Source organism: Hesperophylax consimilis, chromosome 16, assembly GCF_061612785.1.
Source record: "Hesperophylax consimilis isolate HC1 chromosome 16, BYU_Hcon_1.0, whole genome shotgun sequence".
NCBI classification, from domain to species: Eukaryota; Metazoa; Arthropoda; class Insecta; order Trichoptera; family Limnephilidae; genus Hesperophylax; species Hesperophylax consimilis.
This window is the reverse complement of record NC_142851.1, coordinates 27,428,012-27,455,027: the sequence shown is the minus strand read 5'-3', so window position 1 is coordinate 27,455,027 and position 27,016 is coordinate 27,428,012. Positions and strand designations below refer to the sequence as shown.

Sequence of the window (27,016 nt, the reverse complement as noted above, 5' to 3'; positions counted from 1 at the left end):
ATTAATTTTATTTGTACGGACCTCATTCGGTATCATACCTTTTCTGAGCATATAAATATAACAATTATCTTTGTACATTATCCTATGGTGATTTGAACCTCTAATAAAAAATAAACACAGAGTAGATCTTTGTTTATCATTTAATTGATCTATTGGATTATATTTTATAAAGTTACGATTTTCTTAGATATTTTGGAATGAAGCCGTTTATGTGTTCCTGGTTAAGGGTTCAGGGCTCGATGTTGTCCAGGATCCAGTCCATATAGTAGGCCACGCGCGTGAAGACTGCGGGCGAGTCCTTACCACCGCAGGCCGCGTGTCCTCCGCTCACCACGCCATACTGCACGGAACGGATAATGCCATTGTACTCCGTGCCATACATCAAAGGTCCACCGGAGTCGCCGCCACAAGAAGACACCCCCTTCACGCCACCGGCGCACAGTTGCTTGAAGCTGATGCCGTCACCCAGCGACCTGGAACATAACAAAACATCAAAACTCACTAGGAATTCCATCGAATAACCGTTCCATGGCAAAACAGAAAAGAGGAAGAACAAAACAAATACTCTCACCTAATCTAACCTTAGCTGACCTAATTGATTGACCTTATTGACTGAGCGTGGCTAAGTCTTATTTTAACTGTAGCATTTCATCAGTCTGTAAATTTATTGGCGGCTTGTAACTCTTGTTTTTGGGTGTACTAGAGTGCTAATATTGAAAAAAAAGGAATTTTTTATGTTGTTGTGGCCGAAAAGGCTTATTTTTTTCAAAAATTTGTGTTTAGGCTTGAAGATTTTCAGGAAATCGGTGTAGCGAACTGCCAAACTGAAAATTTTCGTACAAAAACATAATTTACAAAAAAGTGTTTTGGACAAGGATGTAGAATTTTTCAAACATAGCACTCCATTACACTCAAAAGTTAGCCATCACTGCGTGTTGGCTTCTACCTATCTGCCCGAAGAAAAATTGAAAAAAGAATAGACACTGATATGTGACGCTTCTATGGACAAATTGTATAATTCATTATTTGTTTTTTTTTTTTTTAATATGTAAATAATGTAATTAAGTAGGTAGGTATTATAATAAATAGAAGTTTAGGGACCTACCACGCTATTATCTATTATCTTACTCAAAAAGTGCTGAAAATTAAATTATCTTAGTATATTTAAGGATTTCGACACAATATCTTATAAAATACTCCTACAAAGACTGAAAAATATAGAAATAACGGGAAAACATTTTCAATGGATACAGAGATTTCTATTTGATTTCAACAAACTAGAATCAATGTGGCTATTAATACTTCACTAGAAAATTATTTTTAGTGCCACAAGGAAAGGAAACACACCACCTTGCTAACACCGGTATAAACAGAATGAAACAATGACTGGACAGCAATTTATTTACATTAAACGTATCAAAAACCAAATATCTAACATTCAATTCTACTATTGCAGGGCTACCCCAAACACCTTACCACCTCACAATACATAAAATTAACTATAACTTTGGAAATGATAACTCTCCATGTAAGTGTGAAGCCCTCAAGTGTATTCAATTTATTAAATATTTAGGCGTTATAATTGATAATAATCTCAAATGGAAGAGCCAGATTCAAAATGTAGCTAAAAGAGTGCGAACACTGATTAACATATTTATTTCATTGAGTGAAATTAAAAAAAAAAACAAGATTTAAAAAACATATACTACGGGCTGTGTAACTCAATCATAACCTACGGTTAAATCAGGTGGGAAGGTACAGGAAGAACAACATTAAACCCGTTATTGAAGGCACAGAAATCTATTTTACGTGTTATTATGAAGAAACCTTTAAGATATTCGAGCGACGCTCTTTTCAAGGAATTGAATGTACTAGATGTCCGACAGTGTTGTATAAAAAAATAGTAATCCATCTTCATAAAAATAAAAACAAAATGAAAACAGCCGAACACAAACATAAAACCAGAAGGAAATGACCATTCCGTTTCAAAAAGCAACAGAGCGGCTTATCAAAAACTATTCTCATATCTCTGATCTAAAATAGTATATAACAAAATCTCCTCACCGTTGAAACTGTGTGAATTGTCATCCTTCGGTCCAAGAATTACAAAATGGTTATTCAATCTAGGCAGGAACGATTCCAAAATATTACTAAAACATATAATCTGATAATTATTTATCACGAACGCCTCTTTTACGTACTTATCTTCGCTTTTACATACTTATTTTCTCTATTCTTAAATCCTATATTCCTCAAGGATAATTTGAAACCTGTTAATTTGACTGTCCTAAAACGGGAAACCTTCATAGTTGGACAGTCAAAAGCTTCCTTGCATATAATATAAAGAATATTATTTAAAAAAATATATAAAAAAAAAAATATGATTCACAGCTGAAGACCGAGAATACTGCACACATAAGGACCTAAAGGACAAAATTAGGGTTGCATATAAGCATTATGTATACATAAAATCATTTTTTCCACGATCGTTTGTTAGACTGAATATTAGAATAAATTGACTGACCCGTTGAAGATTTGTCCACATCTCCTGTTGGAAAGAACTGGCAAGTGAGCCTGCAGCAGATCCGGACTAGGTTGAATCCAGGAGCCCGACAGACGGTTTCCCTGCCGGTCCAGGTTAGTCCTACCCCAGCCGGCCACTGTGAGGTTCAAACCAGTCAGGTTCAGTTCTTGCACAGCCTTGTAAGTGGGAAGACAGATGGGAAGTGTATTGTCTGGAATTCAAAATAAAGTGTTCAAACGAAGGCATCAAAGACAATGCATAAGTGCAACCGCCTCACTATGGTTTTACCAGTATGGGAGCATTGGAAACAATTCAAAATTTCAAACTACAGGGACCACTAAATTTTGTTGCTATATCTTGACGACACATCCTAGCGCATCTTTCCCCCCACCACCGAACTCGGCAAAATGTTTCGTCGCTGCGTACCACGTCAGTAAAGATCGGCTTCCCGAGCAGGCAAGACGTTTGTGTGAAAGTGCAACATTTTTAATACAATATATAGGGAGTGATAACTTTGTATAACGCTTGCTGGCATATTTTTTTCAACATGGATCCAATACCTTCAGGTATGTACTAAATACGGAATGTTTTTTTTTTCATTTTCTAATGTGACAAATTTGCGATATATTTTTTAAAAATATCTGGTGAAATTTGAAAAAAAATACGATAAATTCTTAAACAGTTAAGGTTATAGTTACATATTTCCTAGAATTTCGTAAAAGTGCTGATACACTTTTGTAGCTAAACTATTTTAAAATCATATTAAGAAAAAAAATCTTGCTACTTTTATGCCCCTTTTCGGTCCAGAAATTTTTCCATAATTTACTTACTATTAAATTTTTGTGCTTCATAAATATTATTTTTGTCACAGGTTCGGTTTCAATGGATATGTTCCTGAGACAAAGGGAGTTATTTGATATACTGATGAATTCAAAGTGCCAACAGATGGACAGACGATTTTTATATTTGAAAAAAAAACTTATAAACCTCACCAATTGCCCTAAAGAAGGGTTGGATAAACTCGGTAAAAAGATCGCGGGCTTCAAATTTTGCTTTAAAACAAGATGGATAATTGCTCGTCGAATTAAGGCTAAATTTGTGATGCAAAATAAAAAATGGCTTGAGACGCCTATCAGTTTTACATTATATGGGAAACAACATAGAAGCGGTCGCCCGGAAATACAATTTGAACAGAGTTCTGACCGATCCAAACGCTTAAAAACTAAAGATCTTCGGAAAAATTCACCTTTTTCTCATTTGGCGTTTGCAACAAAAATGAATTTGAGAGCTTCTGGACAACCGGTTGCATCAAAATTATTAGAAGACATCATTCGTTCACCTAGGCGTGCATCTAAGTACAGACAAGCGTACGAGGTATTCGAAGATACTCACTCTAGACGGATGTCTGGGGAAGAAGCCCTCTCAACCATGGTGGAAGTCAAGCTTACAAAGCACCAGTACAGTGTCATAAGATCCAAAGATCCTGAAAGGTTTCCACCATACAATATAGTACTTAAAGCAAAAAAAGCGTGCTATCCAAAAAAAGAAGACATAACAATCACTGCTACATCTGCAGAAGTAACTGTTCAAGCTCTTTTGAATCACACTTCTGAACGTGTGATCAATGTGCAAAAAGAAATCATTTGTGGTTTAAAAAGTAAACAATCAAACAATTTGCGGTTGATTTCAAAGTGGGGCTTTGATGGCAGTTCAGGGCATAGTTCTTACAAACAGATGTTCATTGGGACGCAAGCGGATGCGGATGATTCAAGCGTTTTTATATCTTCAATCGTACCCATACGTTTAGTATGCGGGAACTCTGACAATACAAACGTTGTGTGGCAGAATCCTCGCCCATCGTCCACCAGATATTGCCGCCCAATTAAGATAAACTTTGCCAAAGAGTCGACACAACTTGCGATTGCTGAAAAGAACAGAATAAGTGCGCAAATAAAAAATCTTACGAGTTCACCCGTGGCAATTGATGGAAAAATTATAATGGTGTCGCATGAACTCATCTTAACAATGGTTGATGGGAAAATTTGTAACGCCTTGACAGATACAGCTTCTACACAACGTTGCTACATTTGTGGTGCCAGTTCTAAAAAGTTTAATTCTATAGATAAAATGTTAACAAGACCACATAAACCTTCAACCTTAGAGTTTGGTTTGTCAGTGTTACACTGTTGGATTAGACTGTTCGAATATCTTTTGCATGTGGGTTATAAACTTCCAATAAAAAAATGGCAAGCCCGAAATCAAGACAAGGAAATTGTGGCGAAACATAAAGCTAATATACAAAAGGAATTCAAAAATCGAATGGGGTTAATAGTCGATCAGCCTAAGCCTGGTTTTGGAAATTCCAATGACGGCAATACAGCCAGGCGATTTTTCCGCAACGCAGATTTGGCATCAGAGATCACAGGCGTAGATAAAAAAAATATAGAAAGAATGCATGTCATTTTAGTAACAATATCAAGTGGTTACGATATTAATATTGACAATTTAAGGAAGTTTTCTCTTGATACTGCTAAGTATTTCGTTAAATTGTATCCGTGGTATTATATGCCCCCTACTGTGCATAAGTTATTAATCCACGGGCCAGACGTAATATCGAATGCATTGCTGCCGATTGGCCAATTATCAGAAGAGGCTCAGGAAGCTCGGAACAAAGATTTTAAAAAATATCGCGAAAACTATTCTCGAAAATGTTCTCGAGAGAAATGTAATGAGGATATTTTTAATTTAATGTTAGTAACATCTGACCCTGTCATAACTAGTTACAGGAAACTCCCAAAAAACAGTTAAATCGTTTTCCTAAGGAAGTTTACGACTTAATAATTCCTCCGAATATTCATTCTTCAAGTATTTTTAACACCGATGATGATGATGATGATTGTTCATCGTCTGCATCAGAATGTTAAAAAAGAAAAATTAAACATTACTCGGCCTGTATTTTGTGATGTTTTGGACATCCACAAAAATAAACGATAAATAATAAAATAACGTGCTCTAAAAATTTTTTGTTTAAACAACGACGGAAGATTTATTGACAGACAGGCCTTGAGTAAACAGATTCCCACGGGAAAGGAGAGACCGGAGGACAGTCGAGTTTGGAACTTGGGTGGATTGACAGCCCCGAGAAAGGGATACAAATCAGAAGTGTTGTTTGAAATTGCAGTTAATTATTGAATTCAAATGGTATTAGAGAATATTGCGGAATATTGAATTAAAGTGAAAGATTATTGATCCGGTGTTTGTGTGAAGTGAAAGTGATTCGACTCAGTGGGAAAACAATTAATAATAATGACAATAATAATAATTGGATAATTTGTAGAGCGCCGTTTTGTAAAAACCCACCTCAGGGGCGCCAGGTGTTGTGCAATCGCGATTGTGTTATAAAGTTGTGTTGATTTAAACGTGATTTCGTATACAGTCCGAACTAGATTGCTTGTCTTAAAAACATGAAAATAATAAAAATATTGATTGCGTTTTAAAATAGAGTGAATGTACTTAAAGGCAGGAAGTGTTTAATCGGGCTAAGTTATTGATTTGGCGAGATGGCATTCTATCCACGGAGACCGAAAACCAGAGAATCAAATAGATTATTAACTGTGGGTTCGAATCCTAACAGATTAGGGAGGTACAATTTTATTTACAGGAATATTTAATTACCCTTTTATAAGCGTAGGGAGGAGGTCGAAAATTAAAGTGATTTAGCTATATAGTGTAACCAGGTAAGCTTCACGCTGAGAATGAGAGGTGCCTAACTGGGTGAGTTTTTATATTATTTATTAAATTTCAGAGGACCTTTTTAAATAATAGGATACAACCGAGGTACAGGAACCGAGTTTGCAACGCCTGCAACCCAAATAATCTTCCCATAAGAAGGGATACGCTAGACGCATTGTCAATCAGCTGTGAGCGAGAGACGAGTCAACGACCTTTTCATATATAGGCCGAGAGGCGCGGAGTACAGTCAGTCAAAGGGGAAGTTTTGCTAGCGTATGCCGTCCCAAATTGAAAGCGATCGGATACAACCAGACGGAACGAAATGAAAACTTTTCTTCTGTTATTTGACCTTCTAATTTAATACTTTTCATCTATTGTTTGACTTTCTAAGTTACGAATTGGGATGCACAAAAACAAATCTAAAGTCGAAAGAGGGAGATGGTAATCTCCGAAATAAAACTACCAACCGAACAACTTTTCTCAACAGGTATCTTTTGAGAGGTAGGCAGCCTCTTTAAATTAAATGCAAAAAATCAAACCAATTATCCGTTTATACCTTACCTGAGAGGATAGGTATTCAGTAGAAGTTACCCATACCTAATACACGAGGATGCTAGTAACCTCATAAAATAAATACTGGAACCAAATATTAAAATACAGACAGTCCTCATCCCAAATTTGGCATATCGAGTAGACCTTACATATATCTCACATGATAATTGGCTGAATGGGTAGGCACACAACCTATCGTTAATAAGCAGGCAGAATGTCGACAAGATCGTCGTGTGTTATATGTGTATTGACCTAGAAAGGGATGTAAATCCCCGACGACGTGGGAGTTACAACGTTTTCTAGAGGTGGCACGTAACTTAGGACCTTACGTGTCACATTTTCGCGACTAGATTCGTGATAAAGGGATGTTATGGTTTTCCCCTTCTACACTCAGTAAAGTAGTTTATCCTGGAGGTGTTTGAGATTGGGGCAATTCTGAAATTGGTGAAGAGACCTGGTTTTCTTTATTCTGGCGTGAAGGTTGCCGATTTGGAACAAGGGGAGACCCGGCCGGTTGTGATATCCAGACACGCAGATATCGATCGCCTTGCTCAAATTATCATCCATCAGTTTTGTTTGGTAAGCGGAGGAGCCAATCTTAACTTGAAAAAATTTCATTTCCTTTCCTCTCCTTCCCCTCCCAAAATATATACATGGATGGCGCCGACAACTAACACCATAAATTTATCGTATGTATATCACATATATAAAATCTAACACTTTATTATATTCACATTACCCTACGATAGGTAGAATCGAGTAGCTAGGGGGGGGGGTGAGCAGGCGACTTAGAAGATAAGGTTTATAAAATGGTTTTGAAAAACAGCGGTAATGGATTCAACTCACTCTATCTCAAAAGAACCAAGGGATACCACACAAAACATAAATAACTAGGTTTCTAAACCGAGAAACAAAAACCCAACACAACGTTCGGTGAAGCCTTTTTATACTGAACCGTCACGTGAAATGAGTACGTTCAAGGTCGTACGTCACGTAGGCAAACTAGGATGTACACACTTGAAGGGGTGTGTAATAAAGAAAAGACGGCAGGGAGGACCTTCCTACCCCGGATATATATATAACCAAAGCCTTATGGAAAAGTTACCTACGGGACTTAAGGAAAATGTATCGTAGAAAGAAGAGAAGGAAAAGTTTGAAGTAGAAAGGGCAGATCACTACAATTTTCCAAGGATGTGGACTTTTATATTTTTAATTTAATTTTATCATTTTAAATTTTATATTTTTGTTAATAAAATGCAGAAATCACAGTAAAACTTACTAAAACCGAATATTTTTATTTTTTTTTACCCATACCAAAAAATAATATCACCTTTTATTTCCTGTAAATCCGTCCTGTGAATTGTTTCCAAGTTTTGGGGTATTTGGAACTACTGTGGCGCCTGTTCAAATATTATAAAGTAGTCTATCGTTATACGTGGAGGTGAGAATAGGGTACTGATTATCGACTATATTAACCCCTCAAGCCTCGAAAAGAAATTGTTATCCACAAAAATCATATTCCATGAATCCTCTTGGGGATTTATCCCGGCCGTCCATGTTATGAAAGTAATGTTTTAATAATGCGGACATACTCGTGTATGGTTTGTCCGCTTTTAGAAAGAGAATTTGTTTGTCTCAAACATGTATATTCGATTCCATCGATAAATTCAAAAAAGTTATTAAGTGCATGTTATTTGGCAGGATTTTTCCGGTGACAGCTGGAAGTGATAGTTTTTTTACTAATTCCCTTAACGAAAGCGATGTGTTTTCTGAATAGCAAAGTCTTTCAACGTAATGGACGTCTTGAGTAAAAATGTTTCGGCAAGTTTTTTTATTCGAATTGTTTGATATTAAAATTGTATTATTTCTATATATTAAGGTTTCTTCCGAACACAAGAATCTTACATTTTTATCTTGTTTATAAAATGATATTTGTTTATACAACACCAGAAAATATAAGAAATATATAGAAAGTTTAAAATACTTCGGAAGCGTTCCAAAATTCTACGATAAATTGATGCGCGCTTTGTTGGGACTTCTAGATAAACGTAATCGTTGAAAGTAATCTGAATTTGTAAAATCGAGTGATCGATCCAGAAATGGCCAGTGTAACAGAAGTTAACAAAAACTCAAGTGAAAATTGTGTCTTTATGAGGATACTTTACTATCCACTATCCACCAGGCATTGGTAAATCCTCTTTTCCATATCCTTCCCCTGCTTGCTTCCCTAATCTAGGAATATATTTACTGCAAAGTGTATATAGGTAGATAGTAAGTTGGGAATTCCATTGTGTTAAGGATTGAACCCAGACGAAATACTTTCGGCAGTGATCGCTGCTACTTTCCGAGTAGAGCCATTTCAACTTTGGCCATCACCAATGGGCCATAATAAAACACTACAAAAGGTATATAAAAACTTTTACTTAGACAAATCAGCCCAAATGCTTCCTTTTCACTTTTTTTAGTTTTTATTGGTTGTGTAGCGACTGACGAGTTCCTCCTCCACACTACACTAAAAACCTCTGAACGTTTTTTGACCAAGAACTATAGTTTCATTTCCTTGCCCCTTCGATTAATCTCGGGTAACGCAACAATTTGGTAAAAAAATGGCTTATAAACGCACCTTCTTTTAGATTTATTTTCCCGTCAATCCTGATCAACGCAATATCGTTCTGCAGTTCTAAGTTCCTGGCAGGCTTGGTCCCGACGTATCCTGGATGCGGAATGACTTTAGCAATAGCAAAGTCTTGCACTGGCGGGGCGCAGTAGGGTTTGGCCCAGCCGAAAGGCGGATCGCAGTCTTCCTCCGTTGAGATGTCGTGCTCTCCAACCCGAACTCCCACCAGCCTCCCAATCGTCCCGGTGACGCAGTGGGCGGCGGTCAGGATGTAGTGCTCGTTGATAATGCTTCCACCGCATTTGAAGTCCCGCGTGTTTCCTGGAAATGTTTAAAAAACATTCATTTTATTTACTCACATAATTAATTAATTTCACTACATAGCCGTGATATTTGAAATTGAGGGCCATTACCCTTTGCCATCTGACAATTTCTCTAAACCAGATTCTTAAAATTTCAGAATGATCCAGATTCTTAGGAGGAACATATATTTATTTATTAATTCATTTACGTCCGTCGGGATTTTACATTAAACAAGTATAAATTAATTACATACATCATAGTGCATTCAAATAATAATAATAATTTATAAAATAAATAATACTATTTTTACAGCATGTTGAAAAGTAAGTAAACACCATAATTTACACTTTTAACACTATATGTGAACATAAGTAGATCAGTATGACGCTCGTTCCAGATGCTTAGATCGTGAAAGGTTTACTGAATTCGAGGGTACTTTACAAAGCTAGTAAAAAAAATTTACGTTGCTGTCCAATCTTTCCAGAAGTGTCAATAAACGACTTTTGATATCTTTTCAAGAGGTTCATTTTGAACGCAAAAGATGTTTACGTTTGCCAGGACACCATCGATTATAAAGAGACAACCAGAATTCCGAGACAGCTGAACAAGAAAGGGCATTAAAAATGATTCTCACACCTTCATCCATGGAGATTAGTGCCATCCACGGGAACTCGATTACTCCCGTCTTGTTGCCTCCAATAACTCTGTCCTCGGAGTACTCCCCGCACTCTGTTTGGCTCAACAACTTCAAGTTCCTGTGGCGTGTAACTGAAGGAGGGGGGCGTGAGTATACATCCTCGCCGGAAAAGTCAGGACAGCACACCTGAGAAACATGTGCACATAATATAGTCAAGGATTGTAAAACCAATTCACTTGCGAAAACCCTACTTTCAAACATCTTCACTAACATTGACTTTTATTCCATCTAAATATTTAAAAGTGGTCATAAATAATTTTTCCATTTGAGTTTTAAAGAACCAGACTGTATTAAAAAATGATAACAATTACATAAAACGAATACCATCGGTTAATTTTAAGCTAACAATAAACCACATTCTGCGGAAAAGAATTATCATTCCCTCCGCAATTTTTTGAGTTTTTCATCACCCAAAAGTGCACCTCTTCAACCCTTCTTTCATTTTTAATTTAATGAATAGAAATCAGCTATTATGTCGTTAAGGTGCGCTTTTAGCAATTGTTCGGAGAAATTCTTTCAGAAAGGACGTTTTTTTTTTTTTTTTTTTTTTTATTAAATATCAAAATAATATACAAAAATTTCAAAAAGTCCCAATAAACTACTTTAAAGTAGTTTGTCATTGGGTGCTTTTAACATAATACAGATTATATCAAATGTATACATTCATATCATGAGAGGTGTAATACAATAAAAATAAAAACAAAAAACAATTAAAGCGTATGCAGTTAGAAATAGTTTGTATTAGAGTCTAGTACAAACTATTTCTTTCAGCTAGCCAATTTTTCAACAAAAAAATTTCTTTTTATATTTGTACATTTTTTGATTTCTGCAGGTAACATATTTAAACAATTTGGTATCATGTAGTCTAGCGTTCTTTGTCCATATTTGTTTACATGCTTTGGTACGATTAGTCCTTCATTTAATGTAAAACGAGTATTGTAAGTGTGTTCCAGTCTATTTATGTACATAGGGCTATTTATGTGCTGAAAAATTTAGACTGTAATAGCAGATATACTATTATATTATAGATTGTAATATGTGTTAATCCTTCACTTTTATTTGGTGTGGAAATAAAATAGATTTGCTGATCGTTAGCACAGCAATAATACCGAAGTCCAAACGATTCAGCGGTTTTGAGACTTGTTTCATAAATAATATAAACAGTAAATGTCCAACTACCTACCGAGCCCTGAGAGTTTCCAGAGGTGAGGGTGTCAAATGGTGTTTTTACAACCAGCTCATCAAGGGTTCAAGGGTTCCTCTTGAAAATGTACGATATAAGCTGCTGTTCGAAATTCTCCCTAAGTCTCCCGAAAGTTTTATCCATTCTTCTACAATCGATCAAATAAGTAAATTTTGGTTAATAATTTTGGGAAACTCACCAAAATTGAGTTCAGGCAGCGCCATTGCAGAAGGATCTTTCTACTTTTCGGAGAATTAAAATTACCTCCCAGTATCTCTACCAGCGGCTCACAGAGCTCTCTACGCATGCAGTTTCCATCCAAACCTTGTCTTGTTTTGCAGGAAGCCCCATTTTCTGCAAAGGGAAAACATCATTAGGACTTAAATCCAAGAGGGAGAATTTTCCACGGCACACAGTTATACTGCCGTCGTAACTAAACATACTTTGTTTCCAATAACCACGTTGTTAGCATAAACCTTGCGTGATGAAATTTATCACGTTTGTCACCTCATTTTTGAGAATTCGTTCGTATAGTACAGAGGTGATGGATGGTTTCTGATTAGGCTGGATGATGACAACCACACGGTAACTCCTAAGGCCATTGACTGACACGCACCCCACCATGCGAAAGAGAAATACAACTGACGGAATTGCTCAAAACTTAGCATTTGTCTTTTTTGCATAGATTATTTTTATGTGATAAATAATTTGTACCTGATTGGCAGAAAAAGCTGGATAACCTTTGGTTTTAGAAAACTTGCCGAAATATTAATATTTATATGTGTTTATCATTGTTCTTTGAAATATAATAAACATTTACCTTCTTACATAAAAAATGGTTATCCGAAGAATAGGGCCTTATACCACTCCTAACTTTTTCCCAATCGTGGTATAAATATTAAAGGAGGGATAAGATCAGAAAAGTGGAAAACGTTACTCATGAGCACGGCCGGTTGTGGCAGTATAAGTATTTATTAAATTTAAAGCGCCTTGGGATACCGCCATTGAGCTACAATAAGAGGCGCTACTGCGTTCTAATATCTGGTTGAAACTTCTTCCACTATTAGAACCCGATAAGCAGTGCGCGTAGACCGGATTCTGTAGTTTTAGATAGAGCGTTGGGAGAATTGTAGGTCAGTTAGAGGTAAAAAAATAGAACATATTTTTTCGCTTCATGTCTCATCTAAATATCATAAATCAATGGATACCGCCGGCAAAGGAAGAATGGCAGAATTCGTTGCCATTATTTGTCCTTGTCGTATAAGGAAAATGTAAATAAAAGGTAATATCCATTTGCAGCACTATCGGAATTAATGATCCGATGAATTTATTATGTACATATTATTTCTATACACATGTAGCTCGTGTATATTGAATATAATACACATGCTTCATAGATGATATGTTCTATAATTCACAGAGATAATTGCTATGTATACAGAGATAATAATCATCATTTAAGTTCATGGCGATACCTGTATTGTATTCATCTCAGCATGGGTAACCCACCCAATGAGGCCAACGTTACTGGATTGTACTATGAAATGTAAAATATTGTACTAAAATAAATAAATAAATTGTACCAAAATTCATCAAGTTCCTCAAATATGTTTGTGAAAATCAGTATTAGCGGATTGACAGAAAATATAAAAATAAAAATGAAAGCATTTCAATAATAATGTTTGCATCTTTTTTTGGGTTTTACATCTAACCTAACACCGAAGTAACACCGTGACGAATATTCATATAAATTGATAACCAACAGAGCCCACCGCTCTAGAGATTTTGCTGCCCTAAAAACTTACCCCCAACTATCTTAGACTGGATAATATAATATCATCACCCAATCTTCACCCTGCTGGCTTGTATTCTTATCAGAAATGTAAATTTTATGTGAAGTCTTCCATTACTATACTTACATACATACATACACAATACAGCACACAGGATGCGATTGCTAAATTAACATCAACAATAATGCAAAAATTAGATAACTGAGAAAAGTGTCTTGGAATCTTCATTGATCTCCGCAAAGCATTTGATAGCAAATCACACTCAAAACTCACTGAGAAACTAAAACAAATTGGATTGGACGGAATAGTGCTATCATGGTTCCAAAGTTACCTAAAAGAGAGATTTCAATATGTCAAAATCAATAATACCCTCAGGGAACTCAAGACCTCATCTTTTGGCATACCGCAAGGAACTGTCATCTGTCCAATCCTTCATATTATATATTTTTTTTATTTTATTTTTTTTATTTATTTAACGCCCAGAGGGCTTTTACATGTGAGTGGTACAATTTTAATGACAGTTTTTAAACATAAGAAAGAAATAATAAAAATATAATTACATTAAAAAATAATATATGCAAGACACAAAATTAAAAATAACAAGAACATAAATTAAAAAAAAGCGATTTGACTGGTTTAAAAAAATATAACTTCCATTTAAGAATAGAATTGAAATAAGTCGTTTACGTAATCTACAAAATTCGCAAAGTTAATATTAAATATATCGACATCACCTAAGTATTGGTTTCCCATAGTGTGAAAATGTTGTACTGGGGAATTCACAATGAAATTGCGCTTATGTGTGTTGCAGTGGAGTATCTTGTCGTGTTGTTATTGTAGGTATTCGTAAGTTTACGAGTTGCAGAAGTTCGCAACAGTCGAATTTAGAGTTCAGAATCTTGAATAAAAAAGTTAAGTCGTTTATTTTACGCCTGTCTTCCAATGTGTATATTTTTAGTGTTAGTGTTTTGAATTCTGATTTTTTTTTGTATTCGCTCAATGTTATTAATGTAAATTTTGTAAGAGGGAGACCAAACTACTGAGTTGTATTCAATTATGCTTCTAACTAGAGATATGTATAACAGTTTAATGGTTTGTATGGAGTTAAAGTTTTTAGTTGTTCTTAATACGAAGCCTAGTGTTTTCATGCCTTTGTTTACAATTTGGTGGATATGATTGGCGAAACTTAGTTTTTCATCCAAAATAATTCCAAGATCTCTCATTTCCGTGACTCTTTCTAAAGCTGTATTGTTGATGGAATATTCAAATAAAACAGGATTTTTATTTCTGCAAGAAGTCAGGGTTTTGCATTTGTTTACATTTAAAAACATATTATTTTGTACGCACCAATCTTTAAACTTATTAATATTTGATTGTAGTATTTTGCAATGATTTAAATCAGTTATTTTTTTGTATAGCTTGATGTCATCAGTAAAGAGCAATACCTCGACATCGTCTAAGCAATTTATTATATCGTTAATGAAAATGAGAAACAAAACCGGACCAAGGTGACTACCTTGCGGTAGGCCACTGGTAGCCCGGAAAGCTTTCGACATCCAAGATTTTATTTTAACGAACAGTTTACGATTTGAAAAATAGCTACTAAACCATTTTAGCATGTTATCCCTTATTCCTAGAGCAAATAGTTTTTGGATTAGTAGTTTATGGGATACTTTGTCGAATGCCTTCGAAAAGTCTGTATATATACAGTCGACTTGTTTATTTTCTGCAAATGATTGTATAATGAAGTTTTGAAATACCGTTAAGTTAGTTGCGGTGGATCTTCCTTTGATAAAACCGTGCTGTTTTTGATTAATTAATTTTATTAATTTGGGATAGATTTCATCAAGGACCAATGATTCAAAAAGCTTTGGCAGTACTGACTGTATACAAATGGGGCGATAATTAGCTATGTCAGTATCGTCTCCTTTTTTGTAGATCGGTGTAATGAAGCTAGATTTCCAGCGGTCTGGAAAATGTCCAAGGGACAAGAGACGGTTAAATAGTAATGTAAGTGGTTTAGATAATGCAATGCGCTGCCTTAGTTCTTGTATGTTCAATAGACCATTTAGCAAATTTTACAGGAGACGTTTTTTTTTTGTTTTTACTGGCAAATTCTAAAAAATTCTCGATTTTGGTCATTTTTTTAAATACCTAATATTTGTAACAGGAAATTTTTAAAGATCATTTTTCGAAGATTGAAGCTATAATATGCCCATATTATGACTTTAAAGGTGGACGTTGAACATGGCATGAAAATGATGAATGATTATTTTGGATATTTAACATATTGTCTGGAGATTGAACAATTCGGCTCCCATAAGTTTGAGGTAGTTTTTGTTCAATTAGCCAATTAGTGGTAAATTGTATATACAGGGTGATTTTCAGATTTCAAATACTTTACTTTTATCTTAGTTAGAAGTTGATTTAAAGTATTACTTTAAAATATACAAACAGAGTCCTTGAGTTAATTTTTCACAAAAACTATATAAATATATAAATCATCCAAATATTTTGAAAGTTTGAAAACAGTACACAAGTACAAAGGTACCTACCGCTAATATACTACTATCGGTTGTCGGTGCATGCGCGATGTGAAATATTCTTACATCGTACGTATTACGGCCTCCGTGGTCTAGGGGTACTCTTGACTAGAAATCCGGAGGTCGCGGATTCAAACCCCGGCGTGCACAAGAAAGTTTTATTTGATTCATTTATGTTATTTCACAAATTATTCATAACGTATAGTCTATTTGCGGCATGTTCCAGAGAGGAAGATATGGTGTAAAGACCACCATAAGAATTGAAATGGCTTTAGCCGTGTTTGGTGATCAGATCTGAATAGATACTCACATACCATCTCTCTTCTCCTTCATCCTCCTTCCTCTCTTTCTTATCTCCATCTCCTTCCCCTACCCACTACCTTCAGCCTCACAATATACTAATATAACACAATTGGGCATTCCATAGTCTCACTGGCTCCAGATGGTTGGGAGCGGTGGAGACTGTATTCCATAAAAAAATCCCGAGTGATGCGTAAAATTATTGAAGTTCAAATTTCAGTTGAAAATTCGTTTTTTTTTATTGTTTCGTTACCTACATTTGACAAATGTAATTTTTAAAGTTAACTTACTTTAGAAAGATTTTTTTCTTTCGGAAGGTCTTATTTGCCGTGAGCTTATTATTTATGTTAATTATCGTAAGTAAAATATTATTTTTTTAAATACTTTCAGCTCTTAAAATCCTAAAATTGTAATTGGGTTATGGGTGTGCGCTATTTAACATTACATTTATTATTGTTAGTCGTTTGCCTAGTTGGTTTTATTGTAGTTCCTACATAAGAATATGTTAATTGTTTTTTATATGACTAAAAAAAACAAAAAATCAGAAACTTTTAATTGAATGAATTCAAAATTGAAATATTTGGATTTCGTTTTCATCAGCGATCTCAGCAGTGATAACGGACTAAATATGTGTCGTAGATGTCTTTCAATCAGACTATGAGGACAGTCGATTTTTCGCACATTTCCATGTCCTGGCTCTTATGTTGTAATTCTTGATTAAAAATAAGTTTTAATGCACTAATATAATTCATTAAAACTCATTTTAGGTAAAAGTCCTAATTTTGTAAATAAATAAATAATAAATGAAGCATCCTGTATATTTGCCTAGCAAATTCAAGAAGTACATGTAAAATATGGTGAAAAAGCCTATAAATGACATAATTTTAAAACTTACCTTTCTATTTGAGCTACTGTTCTAAGGTTTATTAATTCTGGTGTCGGTGAAGTCATTTTTTAGTTCAATAACAGTATATATTCGCAATTAAACGTATTTTTAGTGGAACAATTTCGTTGTTAGAAAACAAATAAAAATCAACATGGCCCGACATTTTAACTATCCGGCTCCTGATTGGTTGAAAGTGGAAATTGAACATTCAAGACCTCAACGTTCTGCGGGATGTTGAACAAATATCTATGAACTTTAAAAAAAATATTATATTCATAGCTTTGAGTGTTTGAATGTTCAATATCCGGGAGTTTAAACAAATAAGAACTGAAATATTATTCCGTGAGTGGATATTGGCACTCGAAAAATGCTTAAAATGTCACTTAAAAACCAAAAAATATGGTTCTTTTGAACTTCATTAATGCGCAATAGGCTAATGTACATATTGGCATTCATAACACAGTTTTGAAAAAAAAGGTCTATTGAACATACAAGAACAAGGAAAGCGAATGGAGCATTTTTAAGGAAAATTGGTGGAATGTTGTCTGGGCCAGGAGATTTGTCAGTGTCTAATGAAAGTAATTTCTGTTCGCAAGATTTTTGTGTGATATGGCAATTTGTTTTTTTTTTTTTTATATTTACTCCACACAGGAGGCCCTGAAGAAAATAATTTCCCTCAGGGCCTATGTCATCTTTGGGGATGCTGTGTGGAGGGTCTTTTTGTGGAGAGGAAGGAGTGAACATGGGTCTTGAAGAGTCCCATGTTGTAGGAGGGAGGAAACACAGAGGCCGGCAGTTCGTTCCACAGCCGAGCTGTTGAACTTAAGAACGAATCATAGAAGCGACCCGTTCTCATGTGACAAGTGTCAACTGTGTACAAATGTTGGGCGCGCGTTTGGCGTGTATCCCGACTACGCACCGGTGCCGAAGGGATCAATGACGCTAGTTCCTCAGAGCATCTTCCATTGTAATACCGATAGAACAAGGACAGCATACCTACCTGACGCCTGTGCTCTAAAGATTGCAGTCCGTTTGTTAAGATTGGGGAATCTATCAAACGGACTGCCCGTTTCTGCACAGAGTCAAGGGTTTTTTTCAGGTATTTTGGGGCTCCAGACCAGAGATGGCTGCCAAATTCGACAGTAGGGCGCACTTGCGATTTGTACAGGGTGAGCAGTTGTGTACTATTAAAGTATCTGCGGGCCCTGTACAGTACGCCCAGCTTCTGAGAGGCCAACTTTACTCTAGCTTCGATGGAGCCCCCGTACCTGAGCTGGTCACTTATAGTTACACCAAGCATATCAATGGAAGGCCTGTTCGGAAGATTGCTTCCGTTGAAGGAGACTAGATTATCATTTGGATCCCTTTTAGACGTAATCAGACAGGATTGGGTCTTTGAAACATTAAATTCGACGAGATTATTTTTACCCCAGGAGGAAATACTCTCGAGATAACCGTCCATTCTCTGCTTCAAAGCCCTCCGAGCCGTTGGAGTTTGTGTGCCCTTTGGGGGCTTGTCAAACAAAAAGCTATCATGAACTGTACTGTCATCCGCGTAACAATGAATCGGTGCACATGTCAAAAGGTCATTGATGTGCAACAAAAACAAAGTCGGAGACAGAACCGATCCCTGTGGGACGCCAGCATTTATGGAGTGCGAGGAAGAGGTGAAACCGTCAGCAACCGCCTGAATCGACCTATCCCTTAAAAAGTCAGCAATCCACGTACACAGGGATGCGGGAAGTCCGTAAGAATGCAATTTGTTGACAAGTCCTCGGTGCCAGACCCGGTCAAAGGCCTTGGATATGTCTAGTGCGACCGTTTGGGTCTCACCGTGACGTTCCAGGCACCGCCCCCAAACATGCGTCACATACGCGAGAAGATCACCGCACGAGCGGTTCCGCCGGAATCCGTATTGACGGTCGTTGATAATTTTGTTCTTCTCGAGGTATGTGAGCAGTTTGTCGTTGATCACACGTTCCATCACTTTGGACAGAACTGATGTGATCGCTATGGGGCGGTAGTTGGCCGGGTTGGAGCGGTCACCTTTCTTGGGAATAGGGTGAATTACCGCTTTTTTCCAACCAGAGGGCACAGTGCCACACTTCAGGGACATTTTGAAGAGCTTTGTCAAAACTGGAACTATTTCCGCAGCACACCTCTGCAATACCAGGGCAGGTATTCCATCAGGTCCACTAGCTTTGTTAACATCGAGCCCCCGTATGACGTGGAGTACATCCCGATGCCGGATCCTCAGCTTTTTCATATAGAAGCCGCAGTGAGGAACCGACGGCGGAACAGCACCCCCGTCGTCGAGGGTCGAGTTTTCCGCAAACATTTTCCCTAAAAGGTTTGCCTTTTCGGTGGCGGTGTTTGCTAGTGAGCCGTCAGGTCTGGTAAGAGGTGGCAAACTGGGTTTGCAAAAATTTCGACCTATTGAGCCCGCAAGCGACCAGAATGCTCTGCTGCCATGCGGGCAGGCAGCCAGCTTTTTGCTGATCTGCAGGTCGTGTTCGAATTTTGACCTATTGATGATTCTCTTGCATTCCTTTGCCGATTTGTTGTATGCTGATCTGCTTTCGGGCGTTCGAGATGTGTTGTAGGCTCGGTAAGCCGCGTTTTTTCGTCGAACTGCTTCGGAGCATTGTCGACTGAACCACGGCTTTGAGCCCACACCAGTTTCTTTAGTAGTCGATTGTATGAAGCCATCCATCGCCGAATTGATGACTTCACCAATCTCCTGGGCACATCTTGAAGGGTCCGAAGTCCGAAAACAAACAGCTGACCACGGAAAAGCATTGAAATGGGCCCGCATACCGAACCAATCTGCTGACCTATAGTGCCACACTTTTCTCCTCAGCCTCTCATTGGTTGGTCTGAGGCTAACGGGGATTGATGTCGTCACTAGGCAGTGGTCAGATGATCCCAGAGGCGCTGTGACGTCAATCTTATAACCGTGTGGCACAGTAGTTAAGAATAGGTCTAACAGATTGGAGCGGTGAGTCTGGACATCAGGAACCCTTGTAGGCTCCTGAACCAATTGCTCTAATCCGTAGCAAATGGCAAAGGATTCCGCCTGTCGGCCAGCCGAGTCCGTTGGGCCTGAGAACTTCAACCATGGTTCGTTATGAACGTTGAAGTCCCCCAGAACAACAAACTCGGCCGAAGGGTAGCGGGGCAAGAGATCATCAATAGTATCGCTCAAATGTTTGAAGAGCTCGGAAGTGTCTGATTCGCTATGGTTCGGTGAGCGGTATAGACATGCGTAGAATCTTGCCGTACTGGCAAGATTGACGCGCACCCACATTACGTCGAATCTGGAGTTTTCCAGACTCAATAGTCGCACACAGTTGACGTCAGCTCGACTATAGAGGCAGACTCCTCCTTTCAGTCGGAATTTGCTTGCGAGGGTAAAGCCCGGGCAGTCCAGATAGGAGGAGTCTGGCGGCTCGGCTATCTGAGTTTCGGATAGGAAAAGAAGGTTGGGACGTTGGGACAAAAGATGGTGATGGACGGAATTTAAATTTGTGTGCAGGCCGCGAATGTTGGCAAAATTTACCAACAGTTTTGGCCCGCACCGGGGACGCCTGCTACTCGCCGCTGTAAAGATGTTATGTTTGTTTTTATGTATATTCATGATTTTAATTTTTTTGTTTTTTTTTTTTTTTTTTTTTTGTTTTTTTTTTGTTTTTAAGGGTATGAAGTGAAAGGAAGGTCTGGAATGGAAAGGTGTGAGGGGTGGGTAGGAATATGGGGTTCAGGCTGTCCAGGAGTGATGAGCGTTTGGTTCCAGCCCACCCACTGCGGTGCTAGGCGATAGGCTGGGAGAGTCCGGCTGGAGAGGGCATCCAATGCGCCCCAAACGCTGCTGCTGGGTCCCCTCCGGTCACGAACCGGCACAACAGCAGTGGCGGGGTTTTTACACTCGCTGATGGGGCAGCCCACCCTTAGTCGTGAGCCTGAGGGTCGGGCCCCTGTACTATCGAGCGGCCCGGACAGCGGTAACCGGTTGTAAAGGGTCTCCCTCAACCAGCATCTCCCAACCGGCCCGCCACGCAGAAGGTGGGCCGACGCACCCGCCACCAAGACCTGGGCAAACCTTAACCCATGAACCCGGGCACCCCTGCTAAGTCACCAAACGTAGCGAACCACTTGGGGTGACCTGTGGCAGAGGTGTTGGTCATCCAATAAATGGTTCCCAGGGCGGCGGTACCCATTCCCGCCTACCAAATTGAAAAAAAGTGTGTAGTATTACTAAATTTGTATTCGGGTATTTTATAATCGAGGGTTTCGTCATGGTATACGTTTTTGAAGAAATCTGAAAAAAGGTTTACAATGTCCTGTGTATTGTTTGCACTGAATCCATTCATTTGCATTATTGGTGGGTAATTTTTAAGTTAAATTGGTAATTTTATTTTTTTAAGAAATTTCCAGAGATTTTCGGATTTAAAAACATTATTCTCGATGGTAGTTATGTACATTTTGTAGCAATGTTTAGAAAAATCTTTACATTTTTTCCTAGTTTCCCTAAGTTTATATAATCAGCTATGGATTTGCTTTGTTTGAATTTTTTGTGTTGATTTTTTTTTTGTTGAAGAGAGGCAGTTAGTTCCGATGAGAACCAAACTGGGTAAGTATATTTTTTTGGCGTGTAAAAAGGTACATATGATTTAATAGTGTTAGAAAATGTAAAATAAAGTATGTCTAAAGATTTATCAATATTTTCATCAGACAAAAAAGGTCAGTCTATATTTAAGAGATGGCAGTTAATTGAGTCAAAGTCTGCTCGTTTAAAGTTCAGAGTTTTTGTTCAGGTTTGGTATCGTTATCACATAGTATGTTTAATTTCGTGTATAGGGGAGGATGGTGATTGTTGGCAGGTAGGAGCGGATCATTAGACAGTTTTACAGATATTTTAGGGATGTTTGATAGTACAGATTCTAGTAAGCGATCGTTATTATTAAAGATGAAATTGTGCTGGTACAGGTTTAAAAAATTTGCTGTGTCCAAGATTTCTCGTGCCCGGTCATTTTCGCTTTCGTTTGTGATGTAGCCGCTGTCGTTGGATTCCCATTTTAGATTTTGAAGGTTGTAGTCTCCAAGAATAACAAGTTTTGAGTTTGGGTATTTTGACAGGAGGTTTTCAACGTCTTCACATTTTTTGCTATATGTTTGAATATCGGAGAATGGTGGTAGGTAGGTGGTTCCAATAATAATTTTTTCCAGTCCAGTAGAGATTTGCACAAATAAATGTTCAATGTTGTTGTTTTTCGTCTGTAACTTCCTAGATGAGTGCTTTCGTTAATTTGCTATTAAAACACGTCTACCTCTTGACTTCGAACTTGATCTGGCATTTCTGTCACAACGAAAAATTTTGTAGTTAGTCAGTCCAAGTTCAGATGATTTTATTGCAGAGCCAAGCCAGGTTTCGGTAAGTGCATATACGTCATGATGGTGGGACGGAAGAGCTGCGTGTAGATTGTCTAGTTTTGTTCGTAGTCCACGGATGTTTTGGTAGTATATTTTTAGTTTAGTTATACTTGGTTTTTTGGATGGATGTTGACTATTTTAGGTGACGAATTTATATACTTTATAGTTATGTCCGTTTTTCCATTAGCTTTTCGTTTTTCAAGTTCTGTCCGTAAGTCCATTAGGTGCATTTGCTGTGCCGAGGTCGAGTCAGAGTAAATGCGCACATTATTCTTTAAGAGATGTTTTTTTCCTTGTAGTATTCTAGCTGTCTAGGAGTCTTCAAACTGGATTTTATTTGGTCTTGGTTTGTTATTATTATTATTACCAAATCGGTAAACATTAATAATTTTATTTTTTACGGGTATATCTCTATTGGAAATTATTTCCGTTACTGCAGTTTGGTCATCCAAGATTTTGTCAGTAGCTGTTACCTTTGCACTTTCCGGTACATTGCACAAAATTATATTTGTCGACCTCTCCGTAAATTCGTTTATTTCGTGGATTACCTCACAGATATTAATGTTTTTTTGAGATGGAATAATTTTATGGATATCTTTGTATGCCCGCAGTTCACCTTCCAAGGCACCAGTTTTGGCAGCTACCGCTGCTGACATGCTGCCAATTGCTGCTAAGATTTCGCATGCTATGGGCGTAATGTTTGCGATTTGGTCTTTGTTGAACTTATTTCTAGGGTCAAGAAGCACTTTGTTTATGGCGTTGACTGGCCTTTCTGCATTTGAGATATATGATTGGACATCCATCGTATATATTATTTTTATTATTTTTATTTTTTATTATTTAAATAATTTAAAATATTTGATGAAAATTTGAAAAAAACTGAACAACCACATTTTATTATCTGTACCTGAAATTAGGGACCTCGGTATAATCTTTGATTGTAAATTATCATTTAATAATCACATAAATGTCATTACTAGTAAAGCAATGAAAATGTTGGGCTTCATTACTAGAATATCTAAAGATTTCAAAAATATCCATACATTAAAATTACTTTATATAACTCTAGTCAGAAGTCAATTAGAATATAATTCGTCTATATGGAACCCTTCCTACAAAAACTATGCAAACTCCATTGAAAGAATCCAACATAAATTTCTCAGAACAATTAACTTCAAATTAGGAATTCCCTCTGATGACATTGATTACGATTCATTACTACAATTAATGCATCTCTTATCGTTAAAACATAGAAGAATACTTAATGATCTAATTTTTTTATTTAAAATAATCAATCACCGGTTTGACTCCCCTGAATTAACTTCGTTGATAAACTACCATGTTCCCTGTAGACAAACTAGACTCAAGTCACCTTATTATTGCAACAATACTGGAACTAACGCAGAACAAAATTCAATAATACATCGCTTGCACAGATTAGGCAATGAATATTCCAACATCGATCACGCTGATTGTCTATTATCATATAAAAGATGCATAAAACAAAAATTGTCGAATAATACCATACCATCATAATGTTTATGTACTTCACTATTAAAAACTACTAGTACTCGATAGGTAGAAGCTGATATCAGTGCATTATATATTATCATAGTCATCATAGGTACTATGTAAAACTTTATCGGACTGTCAAGCAGTGTCGCACATTATTATTATACACGCGATGCTCCCATTTATTACTTTTGTTTCCTTTTCATATTATAATAGTATATATTTTATTCTTTTCATTTTCTAATAGTTTATACCTTTCTAAAAAATTTTATTTTATTTTTTACAAACTCTTATTGCCTTTCAGACATTTTATAAGCACTTCATTCTTGCTTATACTACTTTATTGTAGATTATTACATTTAATGTCTTACTTTGACTTAATACTATACTACAGATTGCTACTTATATTTTATTTATGTCTCTTTTTTTCATACTTTTAACCTTACTACTATTTACTGATTATACCGTTATACTTACATTTATATTGTTGCATTCCTTATGTTGCTGTACTATTCTCTGTAATTTAGTATGTGAATGGCACATGTTGTGCCGTATATGTGAAAATAAATAAATAAATATTATCAGCTCCGTTTACTCCAAATGAACAAATTAACTCCATGTACCTGTATCACATTCTACCTACTTATTAATCGAAATGTAATAATATTATTTTTATTTTACTTTTATTCTTAAATTAATGTTAAATGTAAATAAATAAATATATTCTTAAATTTATTTACATTTACTGTTTATCTAATTTAGTAACTGCTATTGTAGTCTACGTACGACGGCCGGCATAGTCCAGTGGTAACGCATTGGACTGCCATTCCGAAGGTCGCGGGTTCGAACCCGACGTGCGCAAATAAATTTTATTTGATTCTTTGTGTTATTTCACAATTAATTAACTAAAATAATATATAGTATATTTGCGGCACGTTCCAGAGTGGAAGATACTACCAGTATCGCCCTGGTGTAAGACCACCATTCAGAATTGAAACGTTGCTCCAAATGGCTTTAGCCGTGTTTAGTGACTAGATCTGAATAGCCAGGTACTTCCCCAACTTCCTCTTTCCCTTCCCCACTTACCTTCAGCCTCACAACATCCCCCAATTGGGGATGCCATAGTCTCACTGGCTCCAGACGGGAGCAGTTGGGACTCTTGTGACGTATTCACTATAAAAAAAGTCTATTTTCATTATCTATACTTTTGTTATCATGCTATATACAGGTTTTTTTTTGATTTCTTACTTTTTAAATAAAAACTTTCTTTCTTTTCTTTACCCAATATAATATATTGTAAAGTCACTACTCCCCAAATCTAAAACGAGGAACGATTTTCTCTATTGAATTATGGTTAGTTATGGGTGGTTATGTTAAAACGAAAACATTTTGGCACATGCGGCTAACATAAATCTTGCTTTGGATTATCATTTTACTCCCATGATACGAACAAGATTTTCACAATCTTTTGGACAGACTTTGACACTTCAGAGTATTTATTATAAGGTTGCCCTTTTGTACAAACATTTAAAATTCATTATATTACTATCTCAAAAACAGATAATTATCGATCGAGAAGAAAATTATAAGCGATGAAAAACAATTTCCCATTAGGTATTTAAAATATTTTGTGACATCCTTGAATGTCCACAATGCCCTCTGTACAGAAACGGGTGATTTGTTAAATGGGATTGAAATCTTTAGAGTACAAGTGGGATGTCCTTGTTTTACCAGTATTTCATTGGAAGATGCTCTGATGAACTAGCTTCATTGATCTCTTCGGCACCGGTGCATAATCGGGAAATACGCTGAAAACATTTGTGCTCAGTTGACAGTTGTCACATGAGAATAGGTTGTTTCTACGACTCGTTCTTGAGTTCAACAATTCGGTTGTGGAAGGATTTGCCGGCTTATGTGTTTCTTCCCTGCTAAAACCTAATAAGCAATGTGGGAAGTTATTTTTTGGGTTTCGAATTTCACCAAATAAGTTGGCCGGTAAACAAGTATGGAGGGAGAAAAAAAGCTTACGTTTTCTATATACTCAACTTCTAAAATAATAATTATTGGAGACTCTTGGGATTGATGTAATTCCACCACACAACAAACAGTCGATTTGTAAATTAATAATCCTGTCTACTCATCGAGATATGGCAATACATCCTAGTTGGAATGCTATTGTCTAAAGATCTATTATCCATTTCAAAATTGTTAAAATAATTGATGAATATTTATTGAGAGAAGTAAGTAAATAAAGTGACAAAAAAAATAATTTTCCAATCCTCACGACGATTGAAAACATCCTGGATGTTCACAATGCAATACGGGCGCAATTTCCAAATTAGTTAATTTGTTCATGTATCCCGAGTAGTTGAGTGTACATTTGAAATGGACTTACAATTTAAAAATCAGCCATATTTGTTCAGTATTTTGAAGATGCATCATTTCTGATACCCCACAATAAATATGTAAATATTTACAGATATAGACAGAGATGTGAAAAACAGCGAAGACAAACATATTTCCAATACTCACGGGAATGGGCAACACCTAGGAATGTACACAAAACAACACACACGCACAGTGCTCTGAAACGTGAAAACATTGTAAACCAGAACACGACTCTAAATTATTTGTTATTGTCTACTGACACTGATAATGAGAATCACGACGTAATGAGGCAATGCTGCTGAGTTCGGCTCGCAGCTTGGTACTGAGAGCGGACAAGAACAGGCTGAAGCAACCGGTTATTTCTCTCAGATGTACAAGTTTGATACTAAAAATGGATTTGATGCTTGAGGAAAACGCTTTGTAGGTAAATGTAGTAAGGTGACCACAATTTGAAATATAGCGAGCGGTTTTCCGACGTCTTTTTCACGACCGTAACACTTTGTATAGATATGATATGTATCCAAATTATGTCACTGCATGTCACTTTAGATAGTAT

General features: G+C 36.7%; 1 protein-coding gene across 1 annotated transcript; it reads right to left on the bottom strand.

The window, feature by feature from the left end:
* On the bottom strand, positions 1 to 26,802 carry LOC149416957 (CLIP domain-containing serine protease B4-like). Its single transcript, XM_089641083.1, has 6 exons — positions 26,605 to 26,802; positions 11,808 to 11,962; positions 10,365 to 10,551; positions 9,432 to 9,746; positions 2,525 to 2,735; positions 1 to 473 (listed from the first exon to the last, which is right to left on the bottom strand). The coding sequence occupies exons 1-6, from the start codon at positions 26,672 to 26,674 to the stop codon at positions 230 to 232; spliced, it is 1,182 nt and encodes a 393-aa protein (XP_089497209.1). The 5' UTR covers positions 26,675 to 26,802; the 3' UTR covers positions 1 to 229.
* Between the last annotated feature and the right edge of the window lie 214 nt (positions 26,803 to 27,016).

Coding starts and splice junctions, on each gene's coding strand:
- LOC149416957 (XM_089641083.1), bottom strand. CDS start 26,674: ATGTTTTCACGTTTCAGAGCACTGTGCGTGTGTGTTGTTTTGTGTACA. Junction 9,747..10,364: donor ACTAATCTCCATGGATGAAG/GTGTGAGAATCA, acceptor AAACATTTCCAG/GAAACACGCGGGACTTCAAA. Junction 2,736..9,431: donor GAAAATAAATCTAAAAGAAG/GTGCGTTTATAA, acceptor TTTGAATTCCAG/ACAATACACTTCCCATCTGT.